Raw genomic sequence first — 24,536 nt, forward strand, 5'->3', positions numbered from 1 at the left:
GCCACAGTGACCATGTGGAATAAACACAGATAATGTGTAGCGTGAGTTCATCCACTGACCAGTGAAATCTCAGTGGGTTAGCTCAGGGTAACAAGAATCAGAGGCCCTGGCAGTTTTTTGTCGGACCTATTAGTGCCTCGGCTGCACAGGGAGGTTGGACGGGGAGAGGTATTAAACAATTAGGGCCCTAGACACAGATGTGGAAGACAGAAGGAAAAGCTCAATGTGTGTGTGAGTGCGTGCGTGTGTGTGTGTATGTGTGTTGGGGGTTCCCAGGCCGATGAAAGTAGTTGTGCAGGACTATGCGCTGTGTACCATGTGGAGCTCATTTTATCCCTTCACTTTGAGAATAATCTGCAGTGTAGAAGCATAAAGCATGTGTGCATTTATACTATTTAGTTCTCTGGAATATAAGAGGAATGTGGCTCTGTCTGTGTTTCTTAATGTACCTATAAACAGTGCAAATACATAAAAGAGACGGATATACTGTAGCCGTTATAAACAGAGAAAATGAGTATAGAAATAAGCAGTATAAAACAGACAGCCAAACAAATAGACAGGGCAAGTTAGTATATATACAGGCTCCATATATACAAGACTACTAAAGACCCTGGCAGTCAAAGATGTTATGGGGGAAGAATTTCAGCTCTACAAAGTGAGAATCTACAAAAAGAAAAAAAAAAAGAAAGAAACTGATTTTAAATACAACATTTAGTCATATATGTCATATATCTTGGTTTTAATATTTTTAATCTAACCTTTTGTTAGATTTTGTCACCTTTTGAACCTTTTAGTTAATAAATTGTACATGAGTTTCATACCTGTTAAATTCGCAACATATTGTTTGTAATTTCATTCACTATTCAAGCCACATTTTAATAGATAGTATTGATATGTAGTGTTTTCGTTTTTTAATGTAAAAAAAGGACAGATAATGATTAGCCTACCTTAGCATATAGACTGGAGATAGACAGATTAACCAGTTGTGTTTCATTTAATCTGTGTGTCAACGTTAGCCTTCTGTAAAAGCTGACAGGCCTACCACACCTGGCTGTTATTAGCAAAAACGTAGAGCGCGTACCTCTCCCTACATTACTCTTTGTGTTAAGCAAACATAATACATTGCGTTCAGTCATGCAGGTCATGCTTATAGGTGGACTTTTTTTTCTTTGTATGGAACTAGGCTAGATGTTTGTCCCTGTTTAATCTTTATGCTAAGATAAATTACCTGCTTCTCAGTTCTAGCTCCATACTTAAAACACAGTCGGGAGAGTGGAATCAATCGTCTCATCTAAATCCCAAAATGAATGTGAAAATAACAGTTTTCCTTCACACAAACTGTGTTCGACTCATTAGTTCATACTTAGTGCTGGACTGTTGTGTTGTGATGTTACATCTGTTTTTATTAAGTAATCACAGACTGGGCAGGCTGATCAACATGATTATACAGTATGTAGTTCATGAATATCACATCTTAGGTTTCTATAACACTGAAACACATTTGAACTTAGTTGTAATATTTTGTTTTATGATGTAAGCTGTCTTCTGAATTTTGAAGCAAACTAAATAGTTGGTCCTCAAACCAAAGGAAGAATGACTTTATTAATGATTATGCATTATACATGCACTACAACGACCCTGAAATGATTGTAATATTAAGTTATCTGGATTAAATGCAAGCATATAATGGAGCTTTTTGTTCTAATACTTCTAATAAGCAATGGGATTTTTCATCAGTCTGCTCCCTGGGCAGAGCAACGAACACCAAAATTTTGAGGCAAACAAAACAGCCTGATTATCTTGACACTGAGCAAGTCTGTCACTTCCTGCTCACTATTTCATTTGTAATAGCAGCTTTAAAATCCAGACATCATGCATGGACTGGATTCGAATAAACGTTATATTTAAGCTTGTATACAGTGGATATGTCATCTGATAGGGCATACGTAACTTCTGGCAGTATGAGGCAGAGGCAGGGCGATGTTTTGGTTGGAACGCTATAAGTCGATATTGTGCCATCACCATCGTTTAATCAGGACTGTCAAGCAAAGATTTGTAGAATATTTAATTAAGCGCTAAAGAGAAAGATAAGCATGGCCATGTTTACTTTCTGGTCATGTGCAAAAGTGCCCTTGTGGTGGAGTGATGTTTTATCCCTGTTGGACAAATACTACCAGAATTTCAAATGATGCAGCTGAAGCACTTTGGAGGAGGTCATTTGTTGGATGTTTGAGGTTGGAGAAGCCCTCTGCGTTAAAGGGGGAGCCATCATTTAGTTAATGTGAGGCCAGTTTTTAAGTGTGTGTGTGTGTGTGCAGTGATTTGAGTTCAGGATAACTCTGGGTCTTTTCCTCCTCCTCTCAGCAGGACTCTGCAGGTTTAATGTGCACCGCCTCAGGCTTGTTCCATCCGCCTCTGCACACCATTAGACTGAAACACACACATATACACAAGGTAGTGACGCTACTGTTACTCAGTGTTAACACGCTCTTCTCTTCTGGGAGTGTATTTACGAATAATAAAGGGTTTGGTGATTCCCTCTGACTGCATTTTGGCTGCTTTCCTCCGTTGCCACCATAGAAGAATTCAGCATGTGGGGTTTTAATGTTTCCCTCTTCATATGAAAACAACAGGAAAGCAATGATGACATGTTGGTGGGTTCACTAGACTAAAGTTACTGGTTGGCACTTTTACAAAAGCATTTACTTCTATGGAGGACAACATGTCTACTTTTGGAAACTGGCTATAAAATAAAGTTTACAGCCTAGTGAAATAAGATTGCCAGACATCATATACCAGTATGAAAAGATGAAATACAGATGCACGGTTTTAGCAGGAGAATGAATAAATAGGTCAAGAAGCAGCATGCTCCTGTGTGGAGGACAGCATCTTCTACTTGTGTTGGTTGCTAATGACAAACATAAACAGATAACTGTGCTGGTGATAAATGGAGGCAGTGTATTTTGCCATATTTCAGCTAAGATACGAGTGTTTGGAACATAATGTCAGACAAACAGAGAGCAGAGGAGTGGATTAAGCTGCAGCAGCGGTTTGAGTATTTACATGGACTTTTTTCACCATGAAACCGTGCTGCGTTTGAAAGCCATTGTAACTCTGGTAGAGGAAAAGCAAGCTACAAACTTAGGGAGAGAGTTTTAGGTACTCAAAAGATTTTAAGTGGAGTATTGCTTTAAGGTTATCAATCCTATTCAGAGCCTCGAGGGACTCTCTGGACAGAGGCCATTTGTATGTTGTTCCAAGCTAAACCATCACAGAGGTTGCAGCCACTCAGATGGTAAGCATTCTTCATAGTATGTGTAATACCAAAAATACACTACTATAAAATATGTCTGTGATAAGGTGTATGAGAGCAAAACCACATGTACTTTAAAGGAGTTGTTTGTAAGTTTTGCTATTGATACACAGCCAATGTTAGCATTAACAGCTGTTTACTTACTAGTCTTGCCCGTCTCATCACTTTCCAGTAGTGACTAACTTTAGCCTCCAATCTGTCCTGAAGATGTAGCGCTGCTCAGAGGGCGTATAAAGACAATGATGGCTGAAGCTCTTGTCAAGCGACAATCACTACCACCCGCTCCCAGCAAGGAACCATATGCGGTGGGAGAGATTTACAACTTACAAATAGCCCATTAAAAACAGGAGACGAGTAAAAAAAAAAATTCTATTAAATATGCTGATGAAAATGTTCCTGTTTAGTTTAAGCCTTGTTGTTACACTGTTTCCTGAGTCTGTTTTAGGGCACTGAAAACTGACAGAGAGATGGATTACGCTATGGGTACCTTAAGGTACTTTTAATGTGGATCTGGATATAGGCATCATTTAAAATTGTGTATGTACATGAGTGTTATAGATACAAAATGATTCTTTCCCTTCCCCCTACTATAACTTTCTTGTCTGTTGTGTATGTATCCTGTTGATATCTTGATTTTGTATTGATTTATTTTCATGTGACATATTTTATTTTCAGGACTATATATATTTGGATCATGGGAATTACAGAAGTGCTGAACAACATTTCCCATGTATATTTGCACGATTCATAAAAGGTGTGCTTATAAATGTTTTGATTTTCTAATATTTTTAAGAGAATATTTGGTGTGTGCAAAACCTCCTTTGCTTCATATTTGCTACTCAGGATCAAGCAGTGAAATCAAATATTAACAATAGATAAACATTTAAAACACAATAAATTTCATAAGCTGTTTTTCCTTCTGCTCTTATCTAGATGACTTGCATTCCACAGCACTTTCAAATTTCCTAGAAAATGATGAAGTGCGTACTCAGCATACTCCTGCATGTGTGTAGTTTTTGGCAGGACAGGGGTATCTGGATAAAATTACCCTAAATTACATTTACTTAAGTTAAATGGAGTTATAAGTCTTTAGTGTTTTCTGACATTTTAAAGTGTCAGAACAAAAAAAAATATATCACCTATGTTTGAAAAATGACAAATGATTATGTTGGAGATCTGTTTTCTGTACCTTGCAGGTTTATATGTTTATAGGAGATAATTATATTTTGATGGCTTTGCCCCATTCTTGAAACTGTAGAAAGCAGCTATGAGTCAAATCCTGTTTCACGGTTCAGAGTGCCTGTTTTGAAGTTTAAGGGTTGAATCGGTGAGCAGAGGTTGTTCAGAGTTTGGGCTGAACTTGGTGTAAAGTCACACACACACTTCTCAACTACACAAAATGTGTCCTTGTTGTGGTGTCAAAACTGTGAATGAATACCAAACCTTTATTTACACTTGAGCCTGCGTCTGGTATTCCAGAGGTCACTGTGGGTCACTTGCTAGGCTGCTGCAACCATCGCTAAAATTAAGAGGGGTGCATTTTCTTTTTTCTTTTTTGTAACCCCCAAATTCCTGGGATGAAGGTATGTGAGATTATATTTCACAACACAAACTGTCAAAAGACAAATGATCCATGACTTCTGCCAGAGTGGTAATTTGTTCATGTCATGGAGAATGTGTCTTTGTAGGATGTAAAAAAAAAAAACGAAAAAGAAAAGCACTCAAACACATATTGGATTGTCTCTCCTTATTTGTTATTTATAAGTTAAAAAACAAATTAACTAGTTCACTAATAACAAATCACCACATTAAAAAACATGTTAGTAAACCAAGTCGATCTCATCAAATTCCAGCACAATAGTTTAAAAATACAATATTATCAGCTGTTCTTGCAGACTGCAACCAGGGCCCATATTTATCAAATTCTTCTGAGAATACTCTAAAGAGCAAATATATGTTTCAAACAACTTTCTCTGACCAACAGTAACCCTTAAGAGTACATTTAAGTGATGAGATGATGGAGCAGGAATAGCTGGATTCACCCTACATCTCCTATATTGCTGATTTTGTATGCTAAAACTATATGTAATTGAAATGTTTTTTTAAAGTTCACTGTATTTGTACAAAATCCTTCATATGTCCAGCAACATTTAATAATATATTCATAAATACACATTGACAGTCGCAGACAGTGATGCAACTGCAAACAAAATCAGCGCCAACTTTATTATTTGTGCTCTTTGTTCTTTGTTTGTAGGAGAAACTGTGCTATCTGAATTCTACATATTGCTTCGACAAGTAATTTGTCATCACTGATGATATTTTATACAGTCACTGTGTTTATTGATATTATTTTATATGGAAATCATCTAAAATCTATTAACCAACTCAAGTTACCACTGTAAAGTTAAGAAAGAAAACTTCCCTCACTAAAATCAAGGTATTTTTTAAGCTGTTAAAATTTTTTTGTTTCTGATTTTCATCCATAAACGATTCATTAAACGTTCATTTAGTCAGTTAGGGGGGAATAAGCCTAGCAACATCCCTTTTGTAAAGAATGTGTGAAGATGGCGAGGGCCAGGACTGTTGGTTGCCCCCTCTCCATATGGGGTGGAGATCAGGTACAGGTCAGAAAACACTTTTCTGACTGCAGAGCTGCTTGTACTTTGGTCTAAGTAGTAAAATATCCCCAGGAGCCCTTCACAGAGTGAGTCTTCCAGCTTCAGTATTGGTCAGGGGTCAAAGAGCAGGGCCCTACTGGAGGATCTGCTTGTCACACTGACCCATGGACATCCTGTGAGTATAAACCTGCCTGTGCTTTATGGCATATGTTCCTGTTTTTAAGCAATAAGTTGGTCCCACAGAAAATATGAAGCAACAGCCAAAACCAGTTAACTTAGCTTAGCACAAAAACAGTATATGAGGGAAACAGCTAGCCTTTGTCCGAAGGTAACAAAAAAGTAACTGCCTCCAACCAAGGACTACCAGCACGTATCCACCTGTGAAAATGCAAATTCAAGTTTTTACAATCATGTTCCTTTAGAGAGGAAACAAAGGAGATATGACATGTTTACTAGTGACCTTTAGAAGGCAGATTTTCTAACCTCTGGACATAGCTGGAATAGCTGTTTCCCAGTTTCTAATCTTTACGCCAAGCTAAGCTAAGCTAAGCTAACCAGTTGCAGGCTGTAAGCCTTAAAATTATCATACAAACATAAGAGTGGTATCAGTCTACTCGTTTTACTCTTGCCATATTTCCCAAAATGTCAAATTATTGCTTTAAATCACTCATAACTGACTGATCAGTTAACACGACAGACTCTGTTTCTAACATTTATTCATATAGGTATTTCTAACAATATATAGGTACATTTCTAATATGCACAGTTATGCCATAGTCTGGTAGAGTCACCTATGTATCCCACAACTGCTCTGAAACCCCATACTGAGTCAATTAGACCTGTACAATCCGAACATCAATTACGCCAAGTGGGGACAATCTATATGACTCCAGAGCTTCTAATGGGATTAATTCCTCTTGGATGGGATAAATTCTTTCGCAAATGTCAATGTAGAACGAGTGATTGAAGTTAACAAGCTCATTAGTGCACTTCAGCACAATGTTCAGAGCTGTATGGCTGACTCTCAGTTGGCAGCCAAGGGGCCGTGGCAGATTAAGTAGAAACTATTGGTTCTAACAGTGAAGTCTTGTGGTTATTTTTTGTATGGTCCTCTAAATAATCCTTATTTTAACAGGCAAGTTAACACTATATTTGTAAAGGTGTGACAGCCCATCTTTACAAAATCCAATCAAAGTATTTTGTTTTAAAAGTCTAACATACACTCAAAGCTGCAGTGATTCCAGGCCAACGAAGTTTAATGGATAACACTTCCTTATTCTACATTTTTGTGGTTGTCAACTAATCACATTAGACTGAAAACCAGCGTCACATTTGTCCATCTTTTAATACTTTTCAAATTTGCCAAGCTCATTTCCTCCTAACGGACACAAACATATACTTTCATTTTTTAAAAGAGTAATTTCCCGGAACGGTTGGAGATGTAGGTGTATCCATCTGTAAATGAGTATTTAAGGTAGGAGGATGGTGCATGTGGGATCCCACACATAAACGACAGTGGCCATGTTCTTTCTAATGAACTAAACATGTCAAACAGTGCAACATTGCAACATATATCTGGCTTGAGCTACATAGGCACTATATGTCAGTAGGATCAATTCATTGTTGGAGTTGCCCTTCAGATGGGATTTGTTGTCGGTAAGATAAGTAAAGAATATCACTATCCTTTAATTCATTCTGATCAAATTTCATTTTTTCTATATGGGACTGTTTAGTTGCTCTGCACAGAAAGTGACTATTGGGAATCTACTGAGAAAGAGAACTTTTTAAAAGCACGGTACTGGTTTACTTTATAACGATCCTGATGGCTTTGATGCTCCTCATATAAAGAGGACTCTCCATGAACGTTCAATAAATTGATTCCTCAAACATTTTCATTGGGGTTTGCCTTTCTTTTGAACCTGCCCCATACGTTCTCTGATCATTTTTGACAGTGGTCTAGTCCTTGATGCTTTATGAAAAAAAGTAGAAGTAGGTGGAGGGGAAAGAGTGAGAGGGGTAAGAGTGTTACCCGCCCACAGATGGACCAGAAGGTCTGACAAGCTGTGTCTGATTTTCTCAGAGTTGTAATGAGAACCTGCTGGGGTGATTTTAGGCACAGGCCTAGGATCAGTTTACCTCTATCCTAAGCGTCTGACCTTAACTGTCTGTGAAAGTGTATTGTTAATACAGGCTGCATGTTATTTGTGAAATGAGGTAATGCTTGATCCAATCCTGAATGCAGTCCATTTGTCCCTTTTTCTCCTTTCCTTCATTTCTAGCATTTCTTTCTCGTAATTCTAAAAGATGAACTGATTCATCCGGGATTCATCAGCTTGACTAGTTTACCGCATGATTTGTATCTGATGCCTCGAGAGTGCGCCCAAGAGCACATCAGGTCTTTACAGCTGATCACATTTGGTTACCTAAGAAAGGTCAGCATGTGACCTACCACACCACAGGTACAGTTTGGCCAGCTGACCTACTGCTCATCTAAAAGGAGTCCAGTTGCAGGTTAACAGGGGACTCTAGCCCTTAAATGGTTGTATAAGTGTTTCTACAGAGACCCAAAGAGAAGTAACACACTTTGAAGGAAAGGGGATAAGAGGGGGAAAGTTGCCCAATAAAAGCAAGTTCAACCTTTGACACAGGCTGAAAAACCAGTTGGGTCCCTGGCTCGTCATGCTGTTAATCTTGACATATTTCAAAATACATTTTTGCACTTTAAAGTGTTAGTTCAACCAAATTATAGACCTCACTATCAACTGTCTTCATAAGAATGTTTCTGTGGGAGATACAATCTCTGTGAAAAGTGTTTTTAGCGTATTCAGTTATTGTTATATCCTGTGGTTATGTTTCCACACCCACAGCACTTGGTCAAAGTTAGAGAAAGGTTTGGTGGTCTGGTTTTTTTAACATAAAAAGTTTACAGTGACTTCAGACAAAATATGTTTATTTACATTTAACCAAAGCCATGATCTTTCCCTAATCTTAACCTAAGTGCTTTGGCTGCCTAACCATAGATGGGAGCCTGGGTGCAAACCTCGGCCTCTTCTATTCAACTCCGTTGTTGTTCATATATGTAGTGTTTTATTAATTTTTAAAAATGTTGTTTCTGTGCATAATCAAGACAGCAATTTTGTTCACCTCACCTCACCTTGGGAAAGCAAGTTAGTTATATAATAAATGTAATTTCTAAGAGATTGGGTTGCAAATTGAAAGGATAAGACAGTTCTTCCATATTTTTGTCAATAAATACTGAGATCATGAGAGCAAAACCAACAACGCATTAGTTTCTCTCAAAACTTTCCCACCTCCTCTTCTTGTCTGTGGCACTCAGCCCCAGGCCCATTCATTCTAAGTGAAGACAGAGATCTTTAAAAACAGCTACATGGTTTCATTCTATAAAAGGGCAACATAATGTCCTGAAACAACTGGGCACTGTAGATTTTAGTAAATATTACTCAAACAGGGGTAAATTATGCATTTTTGAGGACTCAGCGGCGGATTTATATACATTTGGTGCACTAGTGAGTATTTACAGCACTTGGCTCTAAATAAAATACAGTGATTATTCATCACATTGAAGACACATGTCACTCAGTGAAACCACATCTCATTTATGTGTTTTTTGCAATATAAGGCTTTGGGTACACAGACAGTACTTATTCATAGGATCAGTTCATTGTTGATTTTGGTCTTTTCATTTATTGACAAAAAGTTACACATTAAAAAACAATCAAATTTCTCTTCAATCTTGTATTTGTCGTGGTGGCAGAAATCTCAGAGACAGATATCTTAAAAACCTGTATGCATAAAAACCTTGCAATAAAATTCCAGATAAGAAAAATACATTGCTGAACCACATCAGTCCGCAGTTACAACATGTGCCCTCACTGCTGTATAGTAGGCCTAATCAGTTCATGGAAGTGAGTGACATGGATTCATGAGTCACGATGAGGCATCTTATTGAGTTCAGACTCCTTTGTTCAGGAGTTGGGAAACACTGTATCTCCAGTAGCAACACAATCTAACACCTAATTTAAGAGTGCAGCACTATTTATACATGTTGGGCTCACCCAAATCATTTATACGCCCTGTCTTGTTTTCACATGAAAAAAAAATGAAGTGGCACCTCCACCCAAAATATTCTCTTTGTTCAGTTCTGCTAAAAAAAAATCTTGGCACATGTAGAGCTATAAACTTTAATGACAAGTTTAATTCGGAGCAAATAAACTGCAACTGTGTTTTCAATTCAAACGCTTTTTTTCCACATATTTAAAACAAATGACTCATAACCTTTTTGAATGATTGAAGGAGCTGCTGAGTGGAGAGAGCAGGAGGTTCTGAGAGACTGAGCAGTGACACTACAGGAATCCACATGTGCCACTTTGCACACTAATTTTTTGCACATTCGTTGCTGTAGGTGCAACATAAATTCAATTTAGCTCCATTGTTCTGGGGTGGCAGCAGAAGTCAGCCCCAGATATCTCCAATCTGGGTAAATGAAAACAAAAATATCTGCAAATCTTGAAAAAACAAGTGGCATATGGGAAAATATGCTTTTGCAATATGGTTGAACTGACCCTTTTAGCATGAAGTTCCTCAAGGCTTTTACTTTACATGCAAGATTGAAGTGCTCACTTGTTTCACCACGAGGAGGGACAAGCCTGAGAAGAACCACACTGCTTGTCTGCAGACCAGACTGTAGCTCAAGGGGGTCTGTGAGTGGATAGGAGCCAGAGCTGCAGAGCAGGAGAAGGCAGATTTGGTTTCACCCCTGGGTGTGCTGAGTGGAGGTCTCCCTCTCACACCAGGGCAAACAATATTTCATCATGTGGTATGAACCTGCAGACATGCCCAGAGGATTTCACCACTATACTCCTAATGATGGAAAATTAACGCTCCACTGAACAGAGCTAAATGCCCCCACTGACAACATTTTCAAACTATTTACAACGTGGGCCTAAAAAGCAGCAAGTTAAAGGGTCACTCAGGATATATTTCTGTTGATTTGGGCGTAATGAGGAAAACCTGTCAGAGACATTTTGTTATGATTTCCATGAAGGAGCAGGAGATGAAATAGAGAGGGAAACTGTTAAGAAAACGGTGATAAAATACTATGAGCTATATTTGGAAATCAGAAATATCTCTCAGACCCTGAGGAGCAACAAGGGAGAATTTGGGGGATTTTCTTTGACTTGGTATCCACAAGTTTCACCTGATATGAGGAAACCAAGTGTGCTGAATGGAGAAGCGGTCTTTACGCACAATATCCAGACTCCACCCAGACATGCCTGGAAGAAAAACCTCTTGGTACAGTAGGGGCTGGCCACTGACGGAAGCTCCATCCATCTGACTGATGCTCTGCAGCCCCTGATTGAGCTTCTGTGTTCAAATTTTACAACTTTTACGCGCAAACAAAATGAGAGCCCTCATTTCAGCAGTGTCATTGTTGTGGCTGATAGCAATACCCTGCACGGAAGCCATCCATGGATTATACAATTTTGGCCAGCACGAGTTATTCTACAAAAAGAATAACTGCAAGGCAATTCCTGCAAACCTCCTGCTGTGCCACGACATAGAGTACACAGAGATGCGCCTCCCGAACCTGCTCGGCCACGAAACCATGAATGAGGTTCTGCAGCAAGCTTCGTCTTGGATCCCGCTGGTGCAGAAGCAATGTCACCCCGACACGAGAAAGTTCCTCTGCTCCCTTTTCGCTCCCGTGTGTCTGGACGACCTGGACGAGCCCATACAGCCGTGCAGGTCTCTGTGCGAGAGCGTCAAGCACGGCTGCGCGCCCGTGATGTCCGCGTTTGGATTTCCCTGGCCAAAGATGCTGGACTGCGACCGTTTCCCACTAGACAATGACCTGTGCATACCACCTGCAGCCATCGACAACTTTGTGCCAGTCACCAAAGAAGGTGAGGTTTTGTTGAACTGTATACCTGCGCATAAATGCCCAAGTCACTTAGTGGCACATAACTAATGATAGACCACATATGGACTTTTACCGATTCATAAAATGCTTGTGTGAACAGAATGATTTGATTTTCAGTTGATTCACTCATGTGTCCGGGAATCCACTGTGGTCATATCTGGCTGTGTGTCCCATACTATAGATAATATTTAGATACTATTATAATATTTTGTGTTGAACTGTGGCAGATTATGTAATATTAACTTGTACATAACATGTTTCCTTCATCACTGGTAATCACAGATTTGTTAACTGAGTCTAATTTGTTTGCTATAGTGCCCAGAGTGTGCGATGCTTGCAAGGAGACAGATGACAATGACAACGAAATTGTTGACAATCTGTGCAAGAATGACTTTGGTAAGTCCACCCACTCATTGTTAATAGCAGTAGTTCCTAAGGTGAAGCTGGGTTAGGTCATGGGAGGGGATTCCAGGAGATTTCAGGCAAAATTTCACAGCTGGACATGTTTTTTTTTGTCACTACAAAGATCTATGAAACACTCTGTATTGTGACTAAGATGTCCCCTGCATTTTAGCACCAAACCATATGTATTTAGTGATGGCTTTCATTAGCACATGCCAAAAAAGCTGCTGGTATTTGTGAGCCATTCCCCAATCCTTACTCTCTCTGCTGCATGCTTTAAGCCCTGAAGATCAAAGTCAAGGAGATCTCCTACATCAACGGTGACACCAAGATAGTGCCGGAGACCAAGAGCAAAACCATCTACAAGCTGAACGGCGTGACGGAGCATGACCTGAGGAAGACGGTGCTGTGGCTGAAGGACGGCCTGCAGTGCATCTGTGAGGAGATGAACGACATCAACGCTGCCTACCTGGTCATGGGCCAGAAGATGGACGGCCATCTGGTCATCACCTCGCTGAAGCGCTGGCAGAAGGGCCAGCGTGAGTTTAAGAGGATTTCTCGCAGCATCCGCAAGCTGCAGTGCTAGGAGGGGGAAAAAAAACTGCATGTGTTACTGTTGAAGATAAAGTCCAGCTGAGCTCTTCCCCATTCTCACTTTCATGATTGGTTTGCAGTCAAGATTATTCTCTAGAGTCCAACAAAAATGTTTCCCTGGCCTTCAAAGACACATTCCTTTATGTGTCTTTCCATCGATTTATCATCAACAATGCCCTAAATCTTTAAAACTAGGTGATATGGTGCAAAGGTCTGCATTGCTGAAATAGCATGTTTTTAATTGACCCTACAATTGTAAATGTAAACTGGATGTTCAGTTTCTGTAAGGTGTTATGTCTCACTACACTCAAACCACATTCACCAATAAGGCCAAAATACTTTAAAAGCCAACTTTTGGTTGCAAAAAACACTCATTATATCTGGCACGGCACAAAGGTAAGTAAATATAGAAAGACAGATTCCTAAAGGTGCAGTAATGTGAGATTTTGTGACCTTCATCCATTCACTCCCATTCATTTTGCACCGACCGCCCCCTAGTGGCCAGTATTCAAGTGCCTCTCCCTGGGAGCCGTCTTTGCTGTCACCTCATTAATTGCAGTTAATTGCACTCAGCTGGTGTCCCAGGTGCAGAGGACTCACTAATTACATGATTAGAGTGAAAACTAGCAGAGCTTTGAATCCAGGATTAAAAATGACTGACTCTAATAATCAGTGGCAGGTGTGGCCTACTGTTAAATCCGGCAGATGAGGGTGAGTTTATCGTACTTTACGATATTTTTCTTTTCTCTCCTGGTATCAAAAAAAAGATGTTTTCTACCTTCTTTGAGGGGGGCTCAAACAGGGTGAACTCAAACAAGTGTTCAGGCTCTATACAAAACTCCTATTTAAAAAAGCAACTTACATTACAAGAGTCAAAGACCTTGGCTGCTTGAGACCGGACCCCACAGTTAAGGTATTAAGGGCTCTGGTAGGATATTTTGGTGGAGTTAAAGCCCTTCTAAATATGGCATTAAGGCATTAATTTCTGTCCTAGTCCTAAAGACCCAAAGCTGGAGTCATTTTGTGTGGTGCATACTGAGTGAAGCCGTGTGCGTAGTGTGCGATCAAAGACAAAATGTTTGTGTTTGTTATATTCCTACCATTTTCTCAAGCAACAAATGAGAGATAGCTGGCTATATTCTCTTCCTCTTCAACATTTTATTATTCTTGGTAACACTTTTGTACTTGAGCCACTGCATACTTTTCTACCACAGTATGATAAAACAAATATTTTTCTACTCCAGAATTTCACATCATTTAAACTTTTATGCAAAGTTTTGGTTTCTTTCTTCCTGTTCTATGAGTAACACAAGTTGTTGTTGTTTTTTTTTTTTGTTTTGTTTTGTGTGTTTGTTTTTGGTATTAACGATGAATATCTGAGTTATGGTTGATAGTGTTGATTTGATGAGCAGTAACTCGGTTAGCGCAAATAACCATGTGGCAGTGTGTATGTGTGCAATGTAAAGTATTTTTTTTGAAAGTATTACTGTGTAAATATCAAATACTATCTTTTATTCTTGTATAAAGTTTCCAGCTATTAAAAGCTGCTGACATGTTTTGAAATTATTCATGAACTGACTGTTTGTTTCTAAAAATAACAAAACTAGACATTTATAGAGCAAGTTCACATTTGACCATCAACAGGAAACCAATACACTCTTGAATAAAAGAAGTTTAAAAATAACCCTAATGGCCACAGTTAAAAAAAAAAAACAAAAAAAAACCTACAGAATGTATTATTGATTAAACGTCGCCATCTAGTGGAAGTCAGTGGTAATACTTGCTAATGGGTGACATTTGCATTGCATGAGGGAAGGGTGTGAATGTGACTGTGTGAATGTTGACTGTTGTGTCAACAGTCACATTTAATGTAGGCTTTTCACGCTTGTTTGCAGACATGTCTTTAATTTCATATTTTTTGATCTGGTCACACCTATTTTGTTCCCGATATCTATTTGTCTTTCACTGCTTTGATTACTGTTCGAAATTCTTGTACTGCTGAAACAATGCTCACAAACTGTGGGTTCGAATGAGGCCCCAATGCTTTAAAACTGTTCCACACATTGTCTTTGCTCCTAAGTTTACTTCATGTGTCATACATTTGAACATGAATGTCTCTCACTCTGGCACCATATAAAATAAACCTTTACCTACCTAAGACTGTACTGACTGGTCACAATGAATCAATCCATTGGAATGTAGGAGCCGAGTTAAGATACATCTCACTACTTGTTTTAGGGCTTCATCAGTTCTGCCGATTGGTGGGGAGTCCCAGACATTTTCACCTCTCTAAGTGAATCACACAGATGGCACATGAGTTGTCAAGGGCTGTCACATGAATCGAGGTGTGAACCAAATGAGAAGAGGTGGAATCTACAGTCTAAAAGATTTATTATATAATGTCACATGTGGAAGGAACTCCCACATTCAGGCACCTCACTGGTGTCTTCAAGGTGGCAATAAAACAGCTGGTAGCCAAAAAGAATTGTAGTATCAGTGACTTAAATGCCATCCTGACAGCCATCTATTCTACATGGTTTCTGTACCACTTCACACCTTGATCCATGTGGCTCTGACAACTGTCACATGACTACCATGTGATTTCAATGACTCACCTACAGCTTTCATGTGACAGTATAGTGTGATTGACCCAGAAATACCTGGGACTCCCCATCGGCCAGTAGAACTGATGAAGCCTCTTCAGTGCCTGCTTCAAAACCTTTACTACTCCTACAGTCTAGACAGGGGTTTCATTTTGACCTGACAGGCTCAGAAGTACTGTGTTCTTGTAGGTCAGGTTCTGGTCCTAAAGGAGTTTTGCTAAGGTAGCTTAAATATTAACAAAGGGCTTATGTATTAATTGCTGTGTATTGTGTATATAAAGCTCTTGCAAAAAGCAATACATGTGTTTAATTATAACATAATTATTTTTAATTGCACTCAAATTGTGGATTAATGTGTCATTGTGTGCATTTTCCCTTGCTTACTTTTCAAGAATACAGTAGTCCCTATACAGTATATCATAGGAATATTACAAAATTAGTGATATTATACGCCAAAACTAAATCATCATGAGGTAATAATGGCACTTAGGATAATATTGCAGTCATTCATAATTTGGAACAGTAACAGATATTTCCAAAATTTCAGAAAATAGAAATACCCCAAAGATCTTTAGGAGCCATCCAACAATCAGCCATAACTCATACTGTATGATTCATGTAATAGTCTGGACAGCTAGAACACACACACACACACACACACACACACACACACACACCATGGATGTATTATGACACTCACACACACACACACACACACACACACACACACACACACACACACACACACACACACACACACACCATGGATGTATTATGACACACACACACACACACACACACACACACACACCATGGATGTATTATGACACACACACACACACACACACACACCATGGATGTATTATGACACACACACATACACACACACACACACACACACCATGGATGTATTATGACACACACACACACACACACACACACCATGGATGTATTATGACACACACATACACACACACACACACACACACACACACACACACACCGGTCGTATCCTGATTAGGGACAAGCAATCATGATGCATTCAAAAATGTGGGAAAAAACAAGATCTACTGGGCGAAGATGAACAACCCTAAAAAATAACTGGCGTAGGCTACATGGGGAATTTGCTATGACAATAGAAGAGCCCTGATGTGACGTTTAGGGGGTGGGGTGCGTGGAAACCCTGTAAACTACCGTTGGGAAAATTAGTGCCTTTGAATTGTATTGATTTTAAAATACAATAGGGGACTTTATTTTCTTTTGGTCTTTTTGTAGCTGCTTTCTCTTGAAGCCTACGACAACAACTTTTAGGTGGGCTGTAAACTTAACCTTTAAACTTTTTTTTTTTTTTTTTCACATCCAGGTTAATTAATGAAACTAAAACGACTTTCTTCTAGGAGCACTTGCTATTGCAAATCAGAAGCACTTATTAATTGCGCCTGTCTCCTGGAGTAATCGAGTTGATGATTGTCTTTGAACGCAGCGCCAGAATTACTTTTCCAGCCGTTGGTGGAAGCTAGCTTAAAACTTTTTAGCCTGTAGTTAAAATTTATGTGTCTGTGTTTTCTTTACCATTTGTGCCAACGGGCTATAAAACCATTTTGCCCCCCAATGACGGTCGGCGATGAATCTTTTAAACCAGGCAGGGCTCAGTTTGACGAAGCTCAAAAAAGTACGCGGGGAAGTTCCCTAGGAAATCCCCGCAGACTGTTATAATATTCTCGACACTGATGCGCCACATCTCCGACAATCGTCTTCCTCGGTCCATTTCTAAAGACTCAGGGCTGAGAGCAGAGGTGTCAAATGTTGGATTATTAAGAGGTGATCTTTCTCTTTCTGTTAAATATACGAAGCTCGCAATGGATAACTTCAGCATGAGCACGGATAACGACATGCTGAAAGACAAAATCCGGAGTTACAGCACCCTGAATACTCTTTATCATGAGACTCAGCAGGAAATCGACCTCCTGAAGAAGCAGATACATGTAAAGGACAACATTATTGCAGAGTTAAAAGTCAGGCTGGGAAGATATGAGAGGATATACATGACGGTGGGAGAGAAAGAGCCTGTGCTCATAGGGCCGTCCAAGTCTTTGCTGGAGAGCTTATGTAAAGAAATATGCAAACTGAAACAGAAGAGGAACGATATGGAGTTCAAGGCATCTCGACAAGAAGAGGTAAAAATATATTGTTAAAATTGTTCCATGCAGATAAGTGTTTGTTGACACTGGAGCCTGAAGTTGGAGAAAAGTTAGAGTAGTGGCGCAGGTCTGTCCAACGTGGGGACATTTCCCACAAGTATTAGCAAGAAGTAATAGAGCTTTAAAACCCCTTATTGATACCAAGGGGAAACTTAGGGAGGTTTAGATTTCAACATGAAGTATTTTTCATCCTGCTGGAGTTTTAACCTGCAGACTATTGTGATGTTCATGCTGTATTGATTTTAACATTTTTATTGAATATTTTCAAAGACATCTTCTGTGAAAAGTAATCTTATATATTTTTTAATGAAAATCAAACAGCAAATATCAATAGCAATAATTAGAATAATAAATTTTTAGTTGTATAGCATCTCTAACAAATAAAATTCACTATAAGATTACACATTACAAACCAATGTGCTCATGCAGTCCATCACCCTGTCTTCTCCCAGGAGATCCAGAGGCTGAATGTGCAGCTCAGAGAGAAGGAGCTGGAGCTGGAGAGTGTCAGGTGTCAGCCAGACCACGAGAAGGACCAGGAGATCCAGAGGCTGCGGTCAGCCTTGGAAGAGAGGGAGCGGTCCGAGGCCACCAGAGCCGTCCTCTGCACGTCCCTGGCGGAAGAGGCCGACCAGCTGCGTGGTCAGCTTGGTGCAACTGTGAAGGTGTGCCAGGAGCTGCTAGTGAGGCTAGAGAAGGAGAATAAGGGAGGAGAAGTGGAGGAGACGGCCCAGCAGCAAAGACCTAAGGTGTGTGTGATGCCTCTGCTTTGTTGGATGTGTTGTAGACTTTGGGCTTCATGGCGTGACTGGCATATTTCTTCACTTGTTGCACTGGAGCTTGTGCTCAAAGCACTGCAAATTATCCCCACATTTCTTTGATTGCACTGTTAGTACTGTATTTTTTATTCTTTGGGAGGGCGCTGCTGTAACTTCTTTCACCATTTTCCACAGACTGCAGAGTCCTCAGACATGAGTGGTGTTCATGCTCAAATCCACCAACTTCAAGAGGAGAATAAACAGCTAAAGCAGAGGGTGGCATATGTAAGTCTTCAACTAGAGTTATACTCAATAACAATTCTTTAATAAATTTAAATTACTCATAAGTTCAGTACTGATATGCTTCATACAAAATCAGTTGTATGGTATATTCAACAGTGTAATATCCAATGTGCCGCATTATCAGATGGTCTAATCTTTGTAATTTCTCCCTTTTTTTAGGTACAAGGTTTGAATTCTCAGTGGCAGAAGTATGACTCTAGCAGGGAGGACTATATCAGAGGTTTATGTCAGAGGCTGAAGGAGACCAGTGGGCAGGGCTTGATGCCTGGGCTGGGTTCTGTCACCAATGGGTTGCTTCATCAGGAGATTTCCAGGCTCAATGGCTTACTGGAGGAGAAGATGAGCGAGTGTGCAAGGCTGGGTGGAGAAGTGGAGGAGATAAGGAGGCAAGACCAAGAGCGCATCCAGACACTCGAGCAGCAGGTTGGTACTATCTGAATCTGAGTCTGCATATGTATAATGTGACTATATACAGCTCTAGTAGCATCTGGTGTTTTTTAAAAAACTTAATTTCAGAGAAACATGAGAACTGAAGTTTTGATTTTCTCTTCCTTCCTCAGGTCCTTATCTATACGGAGGACTTTAAGTCGGAGCGAACTGACAGAGAGCGAGCACAGGGCCAGATCCAAGACCTGAAGGAGCAGGTTCGTCAATTAAAACAGCAGCTACACAAACAGGTGAGACCACAGCCCTTCAATGACCTGGATGAGTCCCTTCATGGAAGCATTCACTTCCTTTTTATGGTTAGCATTTAACTGAAGTGTGGTGGGTGCAATCCTAAGAGTGTCTATGCCTCACGATTTTCAGCAGGGAGCTAGCAGAGAGAGCAGAGACGTGGTCCCCATGTGTCGTGTTCACATAGGACACAGGATCTCCTCAAGGCGACAGAAGGACGATGCAGAGCACCTACTGAGGACGACTGCTGAAACGCAGCAACAGCCTGCAGCTGCAGCAGCAACACCGAGTCCCGCCTGGAATGAAGGCCAGTCAGAGTTACAGTGCCCACTGTGCCAGGCCAAGTTCAATGACAGGGACACTGCAGAGTACCTGAAACATTGGGAAGAGTGTGCCAAACTATAAACAAAACAACACTCATTTGAAAAGACACTTATCTTTTTGCTGACAGTAACTGAACACTGATGAGCAGCACTACACGGCAGAAAATAACCTATGGCGTTTGGAGAGGCTTGACTACAATTTAAACAACTGACTTAAGATGTTTGTGCATAGGGAAGCAAAACTGTACAACCCCCAGTTCCCCTGTTGCAAGAGAAATGACTTCATCAAGCCTCTCTATGTCTGCATAGTTTTTGTTTTGTTTTTTGTAAGTGTCAGCTTCTGAGTGTTCTCCTGTGGCACTGCAGGAGATTATTGTGGAGGGTAAGAGGATGTCAATGCAATATATCAAATATCATCAAATACCTCAATGTGTCAAATTACAAACCTGTTGCACTTTCTTGACATTTAGCCAAAAACTAATCGTAGGATCGTACAATTTAAAGATTCATGATGCATAAGCTTGTTGTTTTTGGGTCTAGACATCTAGTTGATAATGTGGTGCTATTAGTTTATTTTTGATTGAACTTTAAATTTTTCTGTTCTGTAAATTATATATCAAAAATGGATTTTAAATATATAGCTATTATATTAATATTTATTCTGTTAACATATATAATTGGAAAAGGCAGATTTTAGTGCAATGTTTTGTTGCCAAAAGAAATGTCTTCTTTTCCTGGTTAACTTCTGGGATCAAAAATGTTCAATGCATTACAACTGGAAAAACTGAGATCCACTTATTGAAACAGTGTATGCAAAGACTGCATCCCAACTGACAATATGCTTATTTTCTGATATCCGGTGCTGTTTTTCTCAAGCTGGCACATTATTTTTGTAATAAAAGATTGTTTAGATTGTTTATAGTTTTAACTATGTTTATTATTGCGTGATGTATTTTAATTTTTGACAGGCTGCAGCCTCAGGCTATAACCACAGATCACAGCCTAACCACGAAAATGTTGGCGCTGCTTAATCTAAGTCTGTGTGCATGTCTTTTAGTGTGTGTTTGTGTGTCCATCTATGTCACGTGTGTGTTTTGTGTGCAGTGGAAACCCCCTTCCCAGTGTTGCCTGAATGGGCACGCTGTACTGTGACAGCCAGATTCCCAGCTGTTGTGTGGCTGAAGCAAACACTACAGGGCCTATGGTAGCTCAAGTTACATCCAAACCCTCAACAACTGTCTGCAGATCAGTTGGTGACTAAAAAAAAATTCTGCAGTCAGTGGCTGTGAAGTATCATTTTGACACAAACAGTGCTGTTTGGTGAATCAGTTGTCATGGGTTTGGTGTAGTAAGCACAGGAAGCTGGACATCCCCTCTTCTAAAAGGAAGTAGGCAGTTGCAGTGCATAGAGAAGACAGCAACAGTGGTATTTATGTGTCAGTGAGCACATACCCTTTTTGCTGCATTGTTTTCTGATCAGATGATGGCATATTCAAAATAAGACTATGTAACTTTCAAAAGAGAAGTTATAAATTAAGTTTAATCCATAAACAGTACAGTAAATGTAGCTGCTATTCAGCAAAAGTGTTAGTCTGGCTTTAGATACCACTTTATTACAAAATAGTATATTTCTAGATCAAATGGAAACAAGCTCATTCAGGGTTTCTCATTACATATTCACTCAATTCTTTATAAGAAATGTTTGATATTTTAAGAAAATTTGCTATTTCATTTTCTTACCCATAGTTAGATGAGAAGAATAAAACTACTCATGTCTGTAAGGTAAATAAGAAGCTACCAAGCATTTGGACTGGGAGAAATGGTTAACCTGACTCACTTGTAAACATACAAAGCCTATTTTGTAACCACTGAACATAGCCAAGATAGCTTCTTTCCCCCCGTTTCCACTCTATATGCTAAGATAAGCTAACCAACAGCTAAAGGTAGCTTCATATTTATGGTACAGACATGTGGTATCAATCTTCTCATTCAACTCTGTGATCAAAGCAAATACACATATTTCCCGAAATGTAAAAAAATCCTTTAATGTAAATCTCTAATAATAGATTTTTGGAGTAAAAATCTTGGTCAAATCATTTTGCGAATACTTGAATTAAGGATATAAAGATTTAAAGTTAGGTCTACTTCTAAAAACAAAATGAAAAGGTATGAGAGATGGTACATCACCCAAGTCCCCAAGCATTCAAATGACACCGGGCCACATCACATGATATCTTACTCATCAGCTAACTGGGGATAATATTTGTGGCTGAATTAGATTCTAACACTTTTTTTCATTTACATAACACAACAGCTTCCCTCTAATTCATGTGCCCACAAAATGACTGGGTCCAATTTTGGCTTTAAAGGGCAACTAGAGTATCTTGTCTTTCAGTCGGCCACATGCGTATTGGGCAAAAATACATACAAGAAAAAGGCCATGAGCCATGAGTCTTCTAGGGATTCCCCACCATCACCAGCAGTTCACACCTACACGTTTACAAAAGGGGCTATAAGTGACTGAACTTCCACACACAGACGCTCTACCCACCAATCTGAGAGTGGAAAAAAAATAGGTCACAAGTCCCCACCTGAGTGTCTGGGAACTTTTCTAAGAAACAAAGTACTAGCAAAAAAAAGTCAGGTGATCTGAATGACAGATCAGTTCCTGTTGGAACCTGGTTTCAAAGCATCAGGATGTACTGATGTAGCAGTCATATACTTTAACAGAGAGGCTAAACTTCAGCCTGACACTTATCCAGACAAATAAAGAATGGATAGATATGGCCTTTAATCTTGTGTGTATCCTAAAAGAATGGGAATTTCCCGCCATCACAAGGGAATTCCCAAAAAAGCAGTGAAGCTTGTGTGAAAACGGATTGCTGTCGACTTGAGCGGATCATTTTAAGTCAACGTATGTTGGTTGAGGTAGATGTTTGAGGACTGTTTTATTAAGGCTTCTTGGTAAGGAAGTCCAAGGTTTTGGCCATCAAAACATGGTGGCAGACTGCAGCCAGGAAAGGGGGGGGGGGGGGGGTCCCTCTGTGGAAATGTATGTGATCCTGAAGCGCTCCAGGCGTTTGACAATGAAAAGATCAGTGTTGTGATTACAAGCTACAAGGCAGCTCTGAACCCTTTTAATAATCCTATTGGCGCTCTCCCCTGTCATTGTCAGACTGCTTTGAGTGCACCATTGTGTTTTTTACAGCAAATCTCAAATCAAGGAAACCTTTTTGAAAGGACACATGATGGAAGCTTTGTTTAGGTGACTCCTGCAGACATACATATTTTATTAACTAAGGAAAAGGGTTGACTTAAATGGCTCTTATCTCTTCATGTCTCAAAAAAGAGAAATCCGCACCATTTTGATGCTTTATTCACGGCCTACATTAGCCTGTCACACATTTGCGTAGTTTTGTGGGGCATTTGCTTAAATGTGGTATATCCGATCTTACATCACCGGTGACTGAGAGCGAGCGCGCTCCACAAACAGCCAGACAGTCATTCATACCTGAAATAAATTATGAGTCATATCTGCTGTGGTGGCGCTCACAAACCAAAACCTTTTGTCTCGTCTTACATGAAGTGCAGAACTGCATTTACCACAGTTCTGTCATTCATCAAATTTGTAAGAGTGGTAATTTTTCAGAGTGAAATCCCTGGGTTTTAAGAAGTTACTCTTGGAAAAGTTAAGAGGAAGCAGTCACTGCGAAGAACATTACTGTAACCCACTTCCTCTTCCACATTATCCAGTTGACTCTAAACATAAGAGATAAACATACTGTACTTTCACAGCACAATATCTGGACGTTTTTTTTAAACTTGAGCTGTTTAAAACTCCAATCTAGTTTTCTTTTAAAGTAAGAATGAAGATAGGTTTTAGCAACTAAAAATGAACAAACTGAAAGTCAACATCACTGACACATCGACTCGAGCATATTTTTAGCACTGTATGGCAGAAAGAGATGCTCAGCAGGGAATAGCTTACAAAAAGTTTACAAAAATGTAATTGTGCCTCTTTTTCATTCAAAACAAACTGGTGGAAAAACACTAGGCAGAATTACCACAGCTGATGTACACTATGAAAAGTATGTATGAACTCATCTACATCTAGATAAGCCAAAGCATGACCTCATTTCACGCTCACTTTACCCTGAGGGAATGTACTTGATTTCATAACTGCCTCAGTTCGATTTTCCCTAGAGTTTCATGTGCATATATGAAATACTGCTACATGTAAATGCCTGAAGTAGCCTAGTGGCAGCTGCCTTTCTTTGTTTGACCTACAAATGTAGAATTGAAACAACCTCAGGATCTACATGACTCAGTTACATTAATTAGCCTTGTAGATTGACTATGACTATCAATTAGTGGATTTCCAAAAAGGAACATATATCCGAGGGTGTGACTCACCCTGCAACCTTGTGTAGCCGCAGATATGCAGACAGCTACAGTAGGTAAAATTCCTCACAGTGCAAACAGTACATATTATTGTCTAGCCCCATTTGCAATGGACCGGCAGAGTTGTTCAGTGGTGAATTAGCCTTGATGAATTTCTCACTTAGACTTTTTGGAATGTGCTTACCACGTTAGCGTGTGTTTGATACAGGTGTCACATCGGTCTGTTAAAAATCAAGTATTGCCAGTAGCCAGTTAGCTTAGCACAAAAATTGAGAACAAAGAGAAGCAGGTAGCCTGGCTAAGTCCAATAAAATCTGGAAAATCAAAACTTCCCTTATTAGCATACAAAACATTGAAGTGTAAAATGTTTTTACACTTGGATTTTTAGGTTAATTTGTGAA

General features: G+C 39.6%; 2 protein-coding genes across 4 annotated transcripts; both read left to right on the plus strand.

Moving 5' to 3' along the window:
- Window positions 1–10,867: 10,867 nt before the first annotated feature.
- Window positions 10,868–15,029, plus strand: sfrp2 (secreted frizzled-related protein 2). Its single transcript, XM_071505118.1, has 3 exons — window positions 10,868–11,858; window positions 12,191–12,271; window positions 12,559–15,029. The coding sequence occupies exons 1-3, from the start codon at window positions 11,357–11,359 to the stop codon at window positions 12,861–12,863; spliced, it is 888 nt and encodes a 295-aa protein (XP_071361219.1). The 5' UTR covers window positions 10,868–11,356; the 3' UTR covers window positions 12,864–15,029.
- tnip2 (TNFAIP3 interacting protein 2) lies at window positions 13,034–20,651 on the plus strand. 3 transcript variants are annotated; one of them, XM_071505114.1, is made up of 6 exons: window positions 13,034–13,582; window positions 18,128–18,424; window positions 18,629–18,718; window positions 18,896–19,159; window positions 19,297–19,413; window positions 19,544–20,651. In XM_071505114.1, the coding sequence occupies exons 1-6, from the start codon at window positions 13,577–13,579 to the stop codon at window positions 19,814–19,816; spliced, it is 1,047 nt and encodes a 348-aa protein (XP_071361215.1). In that variant the 5' UTR covers window positions 13,034–13,576; the 3' UTR covers window positions 19,817–20,651. The 3 variants fall into 3 exon arrangements, with proteins under 3 accessions (XP_071361215.1, XP_071361214.1, XP_071361213.1); XM_071505113.1 differs by lacking the exon at window positions 13,034–13,582 and adding an exon at window positions 16,725–17,651 and having other exon boundaries at window positions 19,547–20,651; XM_071505112.1 differs by lacking the exon at window positions 13,034–13,582 and adding an exon at window positions 16,743–17,651.
- The last annotated feature ends 3,885 nt before the right edge of the window (window positions 20,652–24,536 follow it).

Source organism: Trachinotus anak, unplaced genomic scaffold, assembly GCF_046630095.1.
Source record: "Trachinotus anak isolate AG129_WGS33_773 ecotype Australia unplaced genomic scaffold, CSIRO_AGI_Tana_v1 ptg000019l, whole genome shotgun sequence".
Classification (NCBI taxonomy): Eukaryota; Metazoa; Chordata; class Actinopteri; order Carangiformes; family Carangidae; genus Trachinotus; species Trachinotus anak.